This window comes from Crinia signifera, chromosome 1 (genome assembly GCF_055691185.1).
Source record: "Crinia signifera chromosome 1, ASM5569118v1, whole genome shotgun sequence".
In the NCBI taxonomy this organism is placed as follows: Eukaryota; Metazoa; Chordata; class Amphibia; order Anura; family Myobatrachidae; genus Crinia; species Crinia signifera.
This window is the reverse complement of record NC_139217.1, coordinates 399385230-399400947: the sequence shown is the minus strand read 5'-3', so window position 1 is coordinate 399400947 and position 15718 is coordinate 399385230. Positions and strand designations below refer to the sequence as shown.

The following is a 15718-nucleotide window of genomic DNA, read 5'->3' as shown; positions in this document are numbered from 1 at the left end:
TTTTTTACATCCTTTCCAACTGAACCAACCCCCCCCCCCCCCCAAAAAAAAAAACCCACAGTGTTCTCCAGTGAAAGGACTGGCCCTGCCCGGCATGCTGGATATTAATCGCCAGGCAATAGCAACGTGCTGATCGATGTAGGGGCATTTACTAAGCGCTCCAGTGAGATCGCTCAGAAATAAACCCCCCACCCTCACAGCAGCCTAACCCTCCATTCATGCCCATCCTAACCCAGGATAGGTCATTAGGTCGACATTTATTTATTTATTTATAGTTTCTTATATAGCGCAGCAGATTCCGTTGTGCTTTACAATAGTAGACAGTGATAAAACAAACTGGGTAACAACAGACAGACTTGGAGGTAGGAGGACCCTGCTGCAAGCTTACAATCTCTAGGCATTAGACCGCCCATTGAAGGGCGACATCTGAAATAAGTCAACTTAGCTTTTAAACAGATTAAACATACACGTGGACCTCTTAATGTTACTCATTTCTAAAAAGTCCCACTAGACCTGAATAAATAAATTAATAAACCCACATGTTATGCTGTGTACACAAGTGGGCGATATGGACTATAATCGCTGGGAATATGGTCGCTGGTGACCAGTGGCGCCGGAACGGGGGGGGCGAGGGGGCAGCTTGCCCCCCCCAAAATTACTGAGGCGCTAAACCAGCTGTGCGGGCGGGCGGCTGATTAATCTTGATCCAGCCCCCGCCCGTCCGCCTATGTAAGCCCCAGGAGAGAAGGGGTTAATGGCAGAGCGGGGACGGAGAGAGGGAGGCTGAGCGGCAGAGCGGGGACGTCAGCCTGACCCCCGCCGACCTCCAGCAGCGTGAGGAGACGCGGCGCCGGGGACTGCCGCAGCCAGGTGACAGAGGGAGCGCGGAGAGGTCTGTGACCCCCGCCGACCTCCAGCAGCGTGAGGAGACGTGGCGCCGGGGACTGCCACAGCCAGGTGACAGAGGGAGCGCGGAGAGGTCTGTGACCCCCGCTGATCTCCCCGAGTATTAGCACCGCCGGCCACGCACTGAGAGGCGGCTAGGCTAGGCTGCCTTGTGTATAATTCCCACGCATATATGCCGCTGCCTTGTGTATAATGCCCACGTGTATATGCCGCTGCCCTGTGTATAATGCCCATGCGTAAATGCCGCTGCCCTGTGTATAATGCCCATGCGTAAATGCCGCTGCCTTGTGTATAATGCCCATGCATATATGCCGCTGCCCTGTGTATAATGCCCATGCATATATGCCGCTGCCTTGTGTAGAATGCACACGCATATATGCCGCTGCCCTGTGTATAATGCCCATGCATATATGCCGCTGCCCGGTGTATAATGCCCACGTGTATATGCCGCTGCCCTGTGTATAATGCCCATGCGTAAATGCCGCTGCCCTGTGTATAATGCCCATGCGTAAATGCCGCTGCCTTGTGTATAATGCCCACGCATATATGCCGCTGCCTTGTGTATAATGCCCACGCATATATGCCGCTGCCCTGTGTATAATGCCCACGCATATATGCCGCTGCCCTGTGTATAATGCCCACGCATATATGCCGCTGCCCGGTGTATAATGCCCACGTGTATATGCCGCTGCCAGTGTGTATAGTGCCCGGGGGTAACATATAGCAATTTAGGGGGCGCCAAAATGAGATTATATCTTGCCCCCCCCCCCCCCCAACCTAAAAACGTTCCAGCGCCCCTGCTGGTGACCATATTGCCAGTGATAGGAGTGTGCCCCAGCGATAAATCGCCGGGTGCGCGCTCCCGTTTTCTGCCCCATTGTAATCGCTGGTCGCAGGAGCTTGCTCCTGCGACCAGCTGATTACCTCTGCGGCTCCCCCAGCAGAAGTTCCTTTTCATCAGCGACCATCTTTGGTCGCTGATGAAAAGGAGACACTGAGCAATATATAGCTCAGCCATATATTGCAAGCAATATATGGCTGAGCAATATATCTCCCCCCGTGTGTATGCACCTTTACAGTTCAATCTCCACAACCATGCTGATAATGTGACATTGAATGGTGCCAGTTTACTGTGGCTTTGCTCCCGAGACCAAGAAAAATGTAGCGTTTTCCTGAATCATGTTCCTGTATGCTAATCAGAACAAACACTGCATGAGTACAATGATCTGTATTACACTGGACTGCAACATACTTTACACATTAATAAGCAGCACAACTAAAGAAAGCAACAACATGCTATTTGGGATTCAATTACAGGACAGACATGGCAAATGTATGATTCACTATAGAATTTTACACTGTAAATAACATTTGGTGGTGGGGCTGGTATTTGAAGAAGAGAACATTTAAAAATCAGAGTCTTCTATTACACTCTTCTGTGCCCCTAACTAACTGGCTATACCAAAATTACACTTTTGTTGCATCCCCAATATTAAAAATGTTTCAGTGAAGCAACGAATAGACTCAGGATGGGAAAAGCACCCCAAATACTCACTGCTAGGCAAATGGAGTTTCTACGCTGTTCTTAGGTATATATTTGCACCATGGATGAAGTCACTTCACACACACATTTTTGTTAGTTTTATATAGTAATTTATATATATATATATATATATATATATATATATATATTTATTTATTTTCTTATAAAAAGAATAACATATAAAAACACCTATGTAATCATATTATTGTGTCGTAGGTGGCCGCCTATAAAATTGTACTGTTTTTATATGTTATTCTTTTTATAAGAAAATAAATATATATACATAAAAATTACTATTTAAAACTAACAAAATTGTGTGTGTAAAGTGACTTCATCCATGGTGCAAATATATATACCTAAGAACAGCGCAGAAACTCCATTTGTTTTTTTGGTTTTCAATTGGATCTGTTTGTGACCTGTACCTATATTGGGTCAGGTAATAGACAGATTGAGGGTACCTGCACTGGTACATGTGGGAGAACTGCAGATAAAATACAGATCCAACATATTCGAAAATTATATATTTTTTTATTATATCCCTATTTTTTATATATATCAATTAGCGCCCAATCCACCACTAATAATTTAGTGGTTCTTGTTGTGTGTCCAAATTAACCTTTTCAACACAGGTGATGGTAATCATACATTAGTAGGGAAGTCCAGGAGCAGAGCAGTGTATCCCTCCTGGAGAGGGTCATGTTTGGAGGTATGTAATAGCTAAAGGAAAAACAGATACAAATAATTGAATGTTTATCTGTCATTTGCATGCATGAAGTCAATCGCTTTTACGGGAGTTATAAGTAATAGGCACATGATGAAGCTATTTCATTGCTTTGATGATCAGAAGACAATGCATTACCTGTAGCACCTAAATGCACCAGGTTTACACATGTAAAATGTCTAAACCTGTGCACAGTCCTGGTTAGGGTGTTCAAATTGCTTTTTTCAAAGCAGCCGACTTTTCACAGATTTCTGCTGGTCATCTCAGCTGCAATCATAGGTCAAGTAGTCACACATGATCGGCAAACAATTTAATAGCTGCCATTAGGTGCCCAAACAACAACTGTTTCCCCGGTACTTGTGTAATATCTGGGCGCCCGATTTTTTCATTGTATTGCATCGCATCGCAATGCAATGTGATTTTTCATTGTAAAGACCAGATTTTTAATTGTACAGTATAGTCACCCATAGGTGATTTCATACCCCCCACTATCCAACTAAGCATGGAGTTGATTTTATATAGTGTGGCGAGCGCAGCGAGCAACCGAGCCTGTAGCATGGCAAGCGCAGCGAGCCCCGCGAGGGGACGCAGAATACATGTAAAGTTATCCACGTGCGCTCGCCACGCTTCGGGCTCGGTGGCTCACTGCGCTCGCCACACTATATAAATATCAACTCCATGCGTAGTTGGATAGTGGGGGTATGAAATCACCCATGGCTGACTATACAATTAAAAATAGGGTCTTTACAATGAAAAAAATCGCATAGCATGCCTTAAGTAGTGGCATGCAATGAAAAAAATCGGGCGCCCAGATAATACACAAGTACCGTTTCCCCTCTTCATCCAACAGGGGAACAATCTTACATTATCAGTTGGGTCATTAATAACATTTCATGCAGCGCTAGTAGTAATTGTGCAATTTTATGGAATGATTTTAAGTTTCCCAGGCTCCTTCATCTCTGCAATATAGGACCCCTCAAATTATTTAAGTTTATCAATTTAAAGGAACTGCTGAGGTACAAGTGAGCCAGAGGACCAAAAAGATGCTACATTCACCAACACTCTAGGTTCATATTGGTCAACGCTATAGGAGCCCCTTAATAGGTTCCCACAATCCTCAGCTACAGTCACATCTGCCTGCAGGATGAACTACAAAGTCATATGGAAACACAAAAAGCTGTGCAGAGCAGCCCCCTGGAATGGTGTGAGATAAGGAGTCTTCCACACTACATTGCATCACAGCTTTAGGTACTTAAAGCTAGAATGAAAAGGATGACTCTCCAACGAATAAAAGCTCTACATTATGTGTGGCACTGTTACTTTTACAAGCTAACTTAGTACTAGAGAGCTTTTCCATAGCAGGCTCGGTCTACAGATGAGTTACCAAGTACAATGCACACAGCTACAGTTGGAAGCAGCATAAAGCTTTGATGTTCAGAAGATTTCAAGGGGAACATTATCAGTAATTACAGTATAAGCGAGAATGGAAAAGCATGTGAAGAATCCTATCCTTGGGCATTAATTCCTGCTAAATAGTAGAATAAATCTTCACGTATCAAAATGCTGATACTAATAGAAGTGACCCATATACATGTATCACATCATTTTCTGGTCTGCTAGGAAACATTAAAGGCTCAGTGCATATATTATACCCCCAGTCAGCATTTGCCTTGCTCCACATGCAGTGGATGCAGAAGTGTTCTTCTTTCCTACAATAAGAATAAAGGGGCCTTCAAGTACCATATTATACATCTCAAGGGAAGATTTGGTAGGTTATATTTATGTGTTCCTAAAGGGGAATTTACTAAAGTAGATACAATGTAATACATGTAAACATCATGGAGAGACAATGAAGGACTGTGGATGAAACCTATGAAGACAGTGATAAAGAAATGAAGTGTGTATATAGTAATCATTGTAAGCACAAAACAGCAACATAGTACAATGAGTAGCCGGAACACAATAATGCCACCTAGAGGGAGATGCCAAATGCTATTAGAAGGGATTTGGGGGTGATACTAGTCCGCTAAACAGCAAAAAATGCTGCTTAGTGAGCCATCTAACGCTGCCAGCTGGACGAGCGAATGCCCGCCACCCGCCACGGTACACACATCCCCGCCATTGTACACACATCCCCGCCATTGTACACACATCCCCGCCACTGTGTGAATGGATGTTTTGCATAAACATCCATTCACAGGGTAGGGTACTGGGGCAAAATCATTCAATGGATGCCGACCATCATATGATTTTTTTCAGTCTTGACTGACCTATATTTGCGCTGTCTGGTCCGAGAACGGGGCAGGCGGCTGATGTCCTGTGACATCAGCCGTCGGCAGGCAGCCGCCCATCTGCGTTCGCATTGGGACACCCAGCGGTTTTGTGGGTACGCCCAGGAAATGCTGGGTGTCCCCATGCCAACGCCCCCTGCCTGCCTCCTCTGTGCAAACACCACGGCTACTATGCAAGTCACCGAAGGCGTGTGCACAGCAGCCCCTGCACATGCGCAAACATCGAGCAGATTAGGATGAGGGCCTAGAGCCATTCACAAGCACTTCTACATTGTACCAGGAAGGTTAAGAATCTGTCTGAATCCGTCTGAAATAGACGGGAGACCCTAGGTAAAAACAGGGATAATGTCAATGAGGAAATCCACTGTGATGTGCTCGTGTTATTTAGTATTTTATTTTGACCACAGAAATGATTTGGCTTAGTTGAATGACAACCTACTACAGTATATTCCAGTCACAGCTCACACAACATGTAGGTAGCAGGCTGCAGTAAGGGATCAAGGAAACAATCTCTTTAAAATAAATGTCCAGTAGTGATTGCACGGACTGAAAAAAAAAACAACTTGAGGGTACCAGGGACCACACCAACTTTCACAAATTAGGGTCACACTCCATGGTTTCTGGGCCCAATAACAATATAGGTGTAAGAGGGTGAGGGCAGGCAGCAGTTGGTAGTGCTGGCTCAGACTGCAGTTGGGATAGAGGGGGTAAGCTTAAGAGTAGATAGCTGCAGCTGGAGCTGAACTGGGGAGGGGGTCTATGAGGAGATTATCACCAGTCAATGATTGGGGTAGGGAGGGGGCAAAGGTAGATATTTACAGTTGGGGCAGAACTTGGGGTCAAGGAGGGTGTTAGGAAGAGAAGTGCTAGGGGTAGGGAGTGGGCAAGGGTAGATAGCATTGGACATGGTGGGGGTATGGGGCAAGTGGACATTGTATTGTTAAAGGTATCTTTAGTCGCCAACATCTTCCTTTTCCCACTTCCCCTCTTTAGTTATTTAAACCTTACTTAGGCTTCCATGTACTTAGCCTTGGATGGAGATAAAGTGGATGGAGATAATGGGCCTTATTCTGATTGACTTGCAAGGCTGCGAAATTCACAGCCCTGCAAGTCCAATAGACGCCGCCGCCCGACCGCCCCCCCCTCCCAGCTGCGAATGATTTATATAATCATCCATTCACAGGCGGGGAGAAATCATTCGATGGTTGACGACCATCGAATGATTTCTCCCGTTCACGCAGTTCAGAGTGACCTATATACTCACTCTAAACTGCGGGCATCCTGTGCAAGGACAGGGCGGGCAGCTGACATCCGGTGATATCAGCTGCCTTCCCCGCATGTCCGTCACGGCCTCATTACCATGAATGTGCGTCGTGTGCAGATCGCGTGATTCAACATTCGGTTTATCGTTGCTCACGGCCTGCATCGTTCTGGTGTGTACCAGGCACAAGTCCTCCCGTACAGTCACATGCAGCCAGAGCTGTTGTCTTCTAACCCGGCGATCGCGATGACTGGTGCAGGGAGGCAGGTGTCACACATCACACCCTGGTGCCTGACCCTTCCGCTGCTAGGAGCCATTTGTCACGGTTGTCTGGAGCGGCATACTGGGGGTCAAGGAGGAGGTAGGTCTCAGGCAGTGCTTGGATGGGGAAATGCTGCTAGCAGTACTTGGATGGGGAGATGGGCACTGATGAATGGTTTTGGATGGGCTGCACAGGACAATGAGACATGGCATTTTCTGTGGGAGCCACACATTTAAAAAAACATGAGTTGTAGTATGTAAATTGTGTATTTTGCAATCACTGACATCCCCCAAATGCTGAACTACATTCCCCCATGTGCTGCACTATAGCCCTAAATCCCCCTCCCTATAAGCCACTTGTCGCGACACAAATTCAGGGTAGGTGCCCACGTCATGTGCCTGCCCCAAGCAGGCAATGGAATGCCTGCATTTGCTTGGGCCTGCACAGCATTTCTATTAGTATTCACACTGTTTTTGTGGGCACGACCATGAAACGCCAGGGCTCCATCCCAGGGGGTCTGTCAAACAGGCTGCGAGCTCCTCCTGCTAATTTCTCCTTCGGCAAGGCGCTCGCAGCCTGTTTGACAGACCACCTGGGGTGGACCCCTGGCGTTTCATGGTCGTGCCCACAAAAACAGTGTGAACACTAATAGAAATGCTGTGCAGGCCCAAGCAAATGCAGGCATTCCATTGCCTGCTTGAGGCAGGCACATGACGTGGGCACCTACCCTGAATTGGTCACCAGGGGGTCTGTCAAACAGGCTGCGAGCACCTTGCCGAAGGAGAAATTAGCAGGATGCGCTCGCAGCCGGGGCCTGCCCATGCATATTAGAGACTATGCGCATGGGCAGTTCAGGCACCATCGGAAGAGGGGCCGAATTCAAACATGTGCGAACAGGGCTGAATCGGCCCCCAAATCATTGCAGTACACTACACAGGTCTGCAAATACCAGCGCCTACAGCGGTTTACACCGGAACATAGCTACAATTGGACTTGTTCCATTGGGCTCATAGTGGTTGCTGGCAGGTAAAATAATTGATTTGCCCCCAATTGGTTAAACCACCTGGGTCAAGTGGTTTAAAACGGCAACTGTAATAAACGTGAACAAGACTGATCTTTCATTCATTACAGTTGCCATTTTCAATCCAGTTAAAGCCACCTCTGATCAGAGTTTTTGACAAAAACACTAGTTAGTAAATATATCCCCTGCATTTAAAATGAGTGCCCATTTAGATCCTGTGGCAAGAGCTTAAACTTAGTGGATACATCAGTCATAGCGCTGGCTGCAAGTGCAGATTTTTTGTTTTTGTAAAGTTAGAGGACAACACGCTTTTTTACAGTAAACAACCCACTTGACATTCTATAGGTTCTTGGCAAATCCCTTTTTGGGATAGAAACTTCTCAATAGGGGTGTATCATAAAACTGTACAGCAGTCATTTGAAGGCATTGAAACCTACATTGATGACACAATGACCTGGGCTCAGTGTTTGATCATGCTGTTCCATTGTCTAAGGTTGGTCATAGAGCGATCTAAGAATTCTAACATGAACACAGAAAAATGTAGAGTTGGCCTGTAGGAAATAAAACATCTGGGCCATATTCTTTCCAAGGATGGATTAAACAACGATCTGAGCAAAATTGAAACAGTAAGATAAATAAATAAAAAATAAGACCCACTCTTGAATGTAAACTGCCTGCTGAGACAGTCTTGGGATGTATTCCAAAACTAGCAGAACCTATTGAATCGCTGCTTTAACAGAGCAGGTTTAATGCTATAAGACAGGGATGTGGAACCTCCTGCCCTCCAGCTGCTGTTGAACTACATATCCCAGAATGCCCTGCAACAGTTAGAACATGGCCAAAAAGCAAAATTGTAGCAGGGCATCCTGGGATGTGCAGTTCAACAACAGCTGGAGGGCCGAAGGTTCCCCATCCCTGCTATAAGGAAATGGAAGGTACATAAGCAAGTTCTAGAGTCGCTACAACCGATGTTTACTGAAGCACCAGTGCTTAATCATTATGGTGTAAATGCTGCAGTTATATGGATGCTTCAAAAAGTAGAACACAAGTCCGATCTGTTTTGTTGGAAACTGAAATATTTCAAAATCCGCAGCCGTTTTCGCCGACTTGCCCACTTTCCGACAGTCGACAGGCGGAACATTGAATACTGGCTGTCGAGTTTCAGGTAAGCTGGGTGAAAACACCCCAGGATTCTAAGTGTAGAGATGTTCCAACATAACATATTGAATACCCCAAAGGGCCAAAAAACATGAACTAAAAAATAAACCCAAACAAACACTGAGCAGCAATGCAGCTGTATTCCAGAGACTGTTCATGTGATTACAGTAATGCTATATTTTATAGTAACAGACATACCAAGATAAACAACACATCTGGGTGAATCAAATGACTAGAGCAGGGTTTTCCAGCTTGGATGGAATAAAAATATTGTACTGGATGGGAGCAAAGGACAATCAGAAATGTGCTCACAAACCCAGGAAAATGGACAAAAACATTCAGTCCAATTGTTTAAATCAAACAGGTTCAACTACAGTACTGTGTCTGAGCGACAGTTTTGGTCCTTTTCCAGATTTCTGAAGTAAATATTACATTTGCTCCCATCCAGTAACAGATTTTTATTCCTTCCAAGCAACTAGTTGGATGGTTGGAGCAAAGTTGGTCTGATGTGTAGCCAGCATAAGAAAATACTGGATGCATTATTAGAACTACTACTGTATTGTTTATTTTTAACATGTCTACAGCGACCATAGCAGGAATACAAATAGCAACCCTGTGGGAATTTAAAAGCTGGTTATGCGGCGACAAGTATCAGAACGAGGTGCACACATATAGGTCAGTGATGGTTATGCCAACATCACAAGTATTTGCAAGGTGCGAGGGAAAACTTTTGATGCTGGTGGATACAAATTTCTATTTAAATTGGCACAGCGCATGCAGGTGACACATCATATCTGCCTTAAAGATAACATACCATCCGCAGCCCCTTACCGCCCTGCCCCTACCGCAGCTATACTAATTGCATATGCTCTAACATATGCGATTAGTATCGCAAAGGGCAGCTCTTGCGATAAAAGCTGTCCTTTGCAATGCAGCCAGTAGGGGGTGAGCGGGTCTACTGCATCTCTCCCCTCCTCTTGCCCAGCTGCCACACCCAGAAGGGGAAGCAGTGCCCGCAGCAAAAACCGGCGTGCAGGTTTTCCTGCATATCAAAATGCGGTAAAAACCCTTAAACTGGGTACAAACTAGATGACACTGCAAATAATATGATGTTGCTCAGGATCTCCCTAGAATTCCCAGACAAACAATAGACATTTAGACACATGCAAGGTCAATTTGGAAGAGTTGGGACAGGGCCTTATGGGGCCTACACACTGAATGACACTGTTGAGCAAGCTGAGCAATGTAGATCGCAGCGCTGCACTGTGTGCTGAGCGATGTGTCATTGCGGTATGCTAAACAATCTGAGCCAGATGTATCAAGCTTCAAAAAGTGATTAAATGGAGAGTGATAAACAGCCAGCCAATCAGCTCCTACCTGTTATGTTACAAGCTGAGTTTGAAAAATAACAGGTATGAGCTGATTGGCTGGTTGTTTAGCACTCTCCATTTTATCACTTCTGAAGCTTGATATATCTGGTCCTTGGAGACATACATTACATTTCAATAACAATAATGGGGCCTATACACGGGGCGATTTCCAGGCATTTTAGAAAATGCCCCTACATCACTCCGTGTGTAGGAGCGATAGCGTTGCGCTTCCCTGTGCCCACCAATTAATATCCATCATGCTGGATAGATCTAGTTAATCGCCGGTCATGGCCAGTGTTCTCATCGGAGGACACTAGCTCTGTCAGAGGACCAGATGTATCAAGCTTCAGAAGTGATAAAATGGAGAGTGATAAACAGCTCATACCTGTTCTTTTTAAAACTCAGCCTGTAACATAACAGGTAGGAGCTGATTGGCTGGCTGTTTATCTCTCTCCATTTTATCACTTTTTGATGCTTGATACATCTGGCCCCAAGTCTATGAATATCAATAACTGCAGGATAGCAATGCACGGCAAACTTCAAACCAAACCTGTTACTTTACTGACAGCTGATTCAGAAAGTCCCTATTTACCCGTATCACCAGGAAAATGTAATAGTAGTATATTACTGGAATAAACTCAATGGTTAATAAATATTAACGTAAGACTGATGATACGCCCCTCAAACCACAAGTTGCCAAGTATAGAATACTAAATTCTAATTTAAGAAAATTTTCCAAACATTTACTAGGCAACTATATTTGCCAAACCACATGAAGCCGGTATCTGGATGACTGGTCTTCATTAACTTGGTCTGCAATTAGAATGCTGGCAGCATCTACAGGCATGCAATTAGGTTCACAAGGTTAAAAGGTCGACATGTTTAAAAGGTCAACTTTGAAAAGGTGAACACAAAAATTGTACACGTTCCAGGGTTTAGATGCAGTGGGTAACACTATTTATTCATTTAGTTTCTTATATAGCGCAGCAGATTCTGTTGCGCTTTACAATAGTAGACAGTGATAAAACAAACTGGGTACTGTAGCAACAGACAGACCTGGAGGTAGGAGGGCCCTGCTGCAAGCTTACAATCTATAGACTAGCTTTTGCTGGCGTTACCCAATAGAAGATTATGGGCTTCTTTACGCAATTCTCCCAGAACCCCTCCGCAGTCGCTCTGCAAACTCACTTCTATAAGCCATAAATTCACAATATATATGTCATGTACAGTATATATGGGTGTACACAATATGGGAGCCCAAGTGTTAATGTGGAGCTTATATACAGGTGATGCAGTATATAATGTTGAAATTCACTGAGGTTTGATACGAGATGTGCAGAAAATGTAGGCAGAGGAGGTACTGCCTCACCTGCCATCAACTTTTAAGTCCAGAGTTTTAAACATAAAATTGATTAGAATAATACAATGAAGATATTTAGGTACTTGTTTCCTAGCACGGCGCCCATCGCATCGTATACCATAAGCCATACAATGGTATGCGATGCGATGTTACACGTATACCATCGCATTGTATGCCATTGTATGCCATATACAATGGTATACGATTTAAAATTGTATAAGCACCCTAATGGGTGTTTTCAATGTTAAATGGGTCCCCTATAAGATTATTAATTGTATAAGCACTGTAAGGGGTGCTTACAATGTTAAAAGCACCCCCACTATCAACGCCAACTCGAAGCGTGGCGAGCCCGTGAGGGGCAGCGGTACGTGCCCTCTGACCTTTTCATACCCCCACCATCCACATCAGCGTGGAGATGATTTTAGATAGTGTGGCGAGCGCAGCAAGCCACCGAGCCCAAAGCGTGGCGAGCATAGCGAGCCCCGCGAGGGGACGCGGAATACATGTAAAGTAATACGCGTCGCCACGCTTCAGGTACTATTTAAAATCAACTCCACGCCAACGTGGATAGTGGGGGGTATGAAAAGGTCGGAGGACACGTACCGCTGTGCACGCCACACTTCGGGTTGGTGTTGATAGTGGGGGTGGCGTGGGGGTGCATTTAACATTGTAAGCACCCATTAGGGTGCTTATACAATTAAAAAATCGTATAGGGTGCTTAAATCGCATTGCATGCGGCTATATGGCATGCAATGTGATTCGACAGAAAATCGGGGGCGCCATGCTAGGAAACAAGTACCGATATTTAGAATATATTCTTTGTATATTTCAAATACACTAATGTATACGCCAGAATTGTGAAGTAACAGGAAAGGCTCAGCCGCACCACAACGCATATCTCTGCCAGAAATACTATCATCGCAAAGGACCGGACTTATCTGGGAAGAGATGGAGCAAGCAGCACAAGAATCGTGCGATGCTTGTTGACAGCCTCCGCATGCATGCTGGTGTTTACTAACGCCATATGCATGAAGAATTTAGCAAAGAACAGCTCTTGCGGTAAGAGCCGTCCTTTGCGATAGGACTCTGGGTCCAAAATCCAGAAGTCCTATCTGCACATGCATCGAATGGCACGTTTGCCATCTGGGGATGCTGGGAGGGATCCAGCTGGATCCCTCCCAGCAGAAAAGTGTGAAAGAAGCCCAAAGGCTTCTATGGGCAATGTTGATTTTAAAGTCGCATTGGACACCGCATTCCGGGCTTGGTGCATATGGGGGTTCTGAAAACTGAATTTCGGAGGTTTGGCAGCATTTTTTTCCCTTTGAAAGCCCCATGGAGAGCTGTTCTTTGCGATACTAATCGCATAATTGTTAGTACATATGCAGTTAGTGTGTCTGCGGTAAGTAGCAGGAGGTACCATGATGCTTAGTACATCCCACCCAGTAAGAGGGATAGTGCCAATTCTTGGTATTCATATGCAATTGCTCTTGACACACTGAAGTATATAAATAAAATCACAGCAATAAGATTACATTTGACCTGTAGTAAAGCATGACCCTGCAGTGCCATGTGTTTTGCAGTAACTTGTTACCTGGCTCCCGTGTCATATAAGGGGCTGACCCTGTTCTAGCTCCCTCCTGCAATGTGATGAGTACTTTTGGTGCCCTCCGGGGCCCATAATCACGCCAGCAGTCTGAGCCCATGGTTGGGGTAGTATAACCCTCTGCTGGTGGCTGCAGCCCGGCCTCCTGTACTCAGTCAGTGAGTGCACCCCCTGCAGCAAACTATTTGGCAGGAACTGGGAAAGTTGAGCATTCCCCGTGCCTGAGGCTGCCGCTGCCCGCACTGTACCTGCTGATGTATCCGTCTCCGTCCCCATCGCAGGTCTGGAAGAGACGCCTCATCCTCTCCTCCTCACCAGTGCTGGAGGTGTCGCTGCTGCCGCTGCAGCTGGTGCTCCCGGTCACTTCCACAGCCGCCGCCATAGTGCACGGCTGAGCGGCGAGGGACTGCCCACCGCTGCTGGGATATGGAGCAGCAGCCCGGAGCCAGCTGTGGACACATCAACCGGTTCCACGCCCAGCAGCACTCCTCTCAGTGGCAGTCCCCGCCCTGGTGCCCACCCCCGGCTCTACTCTGCATTCCCCCTGCTCTGCTCTGCCTCCTCCACCGATATAATGCACTGCTGCCTGACACGGAGACCTCTCTGCTGCTGCCTTCTCTAGCCAGCGCCGGGCACACTGCTTCCCCTGTTCTACATTGCCCCGGGCACACCGCTTTTCTTCCTCCATTGCATCGGGAACCCCGCTTCCCCTCCTGCTCAGCGCGGGCACACAGCTTTCCCTCCTCTCCCTTGCGCGGACACACCACCACCGCTTCCCCTCCTCTGCCCAGCATCAGGCACGCCGCTTGCCCTCCCCTACACTGTTCCGGGCACATCGCTTTCCCTCCTCTACACGGGCACCGGGAATACCGCTTCCCCTCCTGTGCCCGGCGCTGGGCACACCGCTCCCCCTCCTCTCCATTGCGTGGACACACAACTTCTCTTCCCCTACACTGTTCCGGGCACACTGCTTCCACTCCTCTGCCCAGTGCTGGGCACACTGCTTCCCCTACACTGCGACTACGCCGATTTCCTTCCTCCATTCTGCGCTGGGCACACCACTTTCCCTCCTCTCCATTGTATCGGAGACACCTCTTCCCCCTCCTCTGCCTAGCATCGGGTACACAGCTTTCCCTCCTCTCCAATGGAGGGCACACCACTTCCCCAATCTTGCCCCTCGCCAGGCACACCACTTCTATTCCCCTACACTGCTCCAGATACACCATTTCCACTGCTCTTCCCGGAGCTGGGCACACTGCTTCCTGTCCTCTCCATTTCCCCGGGAACATTGTTGTTGCTTCCCCTCCTCTTCCCAGCGCCAGGCACACTGCTTCCCCTTCTTTGCTCAGTTTCGGGTACACTTCTTCCCCTCTCCTACACTGCTCCAGGCACACCGCTTCCCCCTCTACTGTACTGCACCAGGCACACATCTTCCCTGCCTCTACACTTCAGTGAGCACACTGCTTCCCCTCCTCTACAGTACAACAGGCACACACACACCACTTTCCCTCCTCTCCATTCCACCTGGAACACTGCTTACCCTCCTCTGCACAGTGCTGGGCACATCCCTTTCCATATACTTCCCAGGGTCAGGAACACCACTTCCCCTGCCCTGCCCCAGGTACACTTCTTTCCCTCTTCTTCACTGTACTAGGAAGGCCATTTTCCCTCCTCTAAACCACACTGGGTACACCGCTTCCCATCCACTCTATTGCGCTGAGCACACTACTGTCCCTACTCTCCATTGCATTGGGAACACCACTTCCCCTCTTCTTACCTGTTCTGGGCACACAGTTTCCCCTCCTCCGATCGGTGCCTGTAACAATGCTTCCCCTCCTCTGCCCAGCGCCAGGCACACCACTTCCCCTACACTGCTCTGGGCACACTGCTTACCCTCCTCTACACTGTACTGGGCACACCGTTTCCCCTCCTCTGCCTAGCAATGGGCACACTGCTTCCCCTCTTCTACACTGCTTTGGGCACACTGCTTCCCCCTTCTCTACACTGCGCTGGGCACACTGCTTTCCTGCCTCTACATTGCACCATGCACAATGCTTCCCCTCCTCCACACTGCGCCAGGCACACCACTTCCCTGCCTCTACACTTCACTGGGCACACTGTTTCCCCTCTTCTACACTGCACCAGGCAACCTGCTTCCCCTCCTCTCCATTGCATTGGGCACACCAATGTTCCTTCTCTCCATTGCACTGGGAACACCGCTT

General features: G+C 47.1%; 1 protein-coding gene across 1 annotated transcript in view; it reads right to left on the bottom strand.

Annotated features, from left to right (window-relative positions):
- Nucleotides 1-14000, bottom strand: part of MCC (MCC regulator of Wnt signaling pathway) — a 304884-nt gene extending 290884 nt beyond the window's left edge. Inside the window, exon 1 of the mRNA XM_083151650.1 lies at nt 13745-14000. Coding sequence (XP_083007776.1) covers nt 13745-13878 — 134 coding nt within the window. The 5' untranslated portion in view covers nt 13879-14000. The remainder of the gene's footprint in view (nt 1-13744) is intronic.
- Between the last annotated feature and the right edge of the window lie 1718 nt (nt 14001-15718).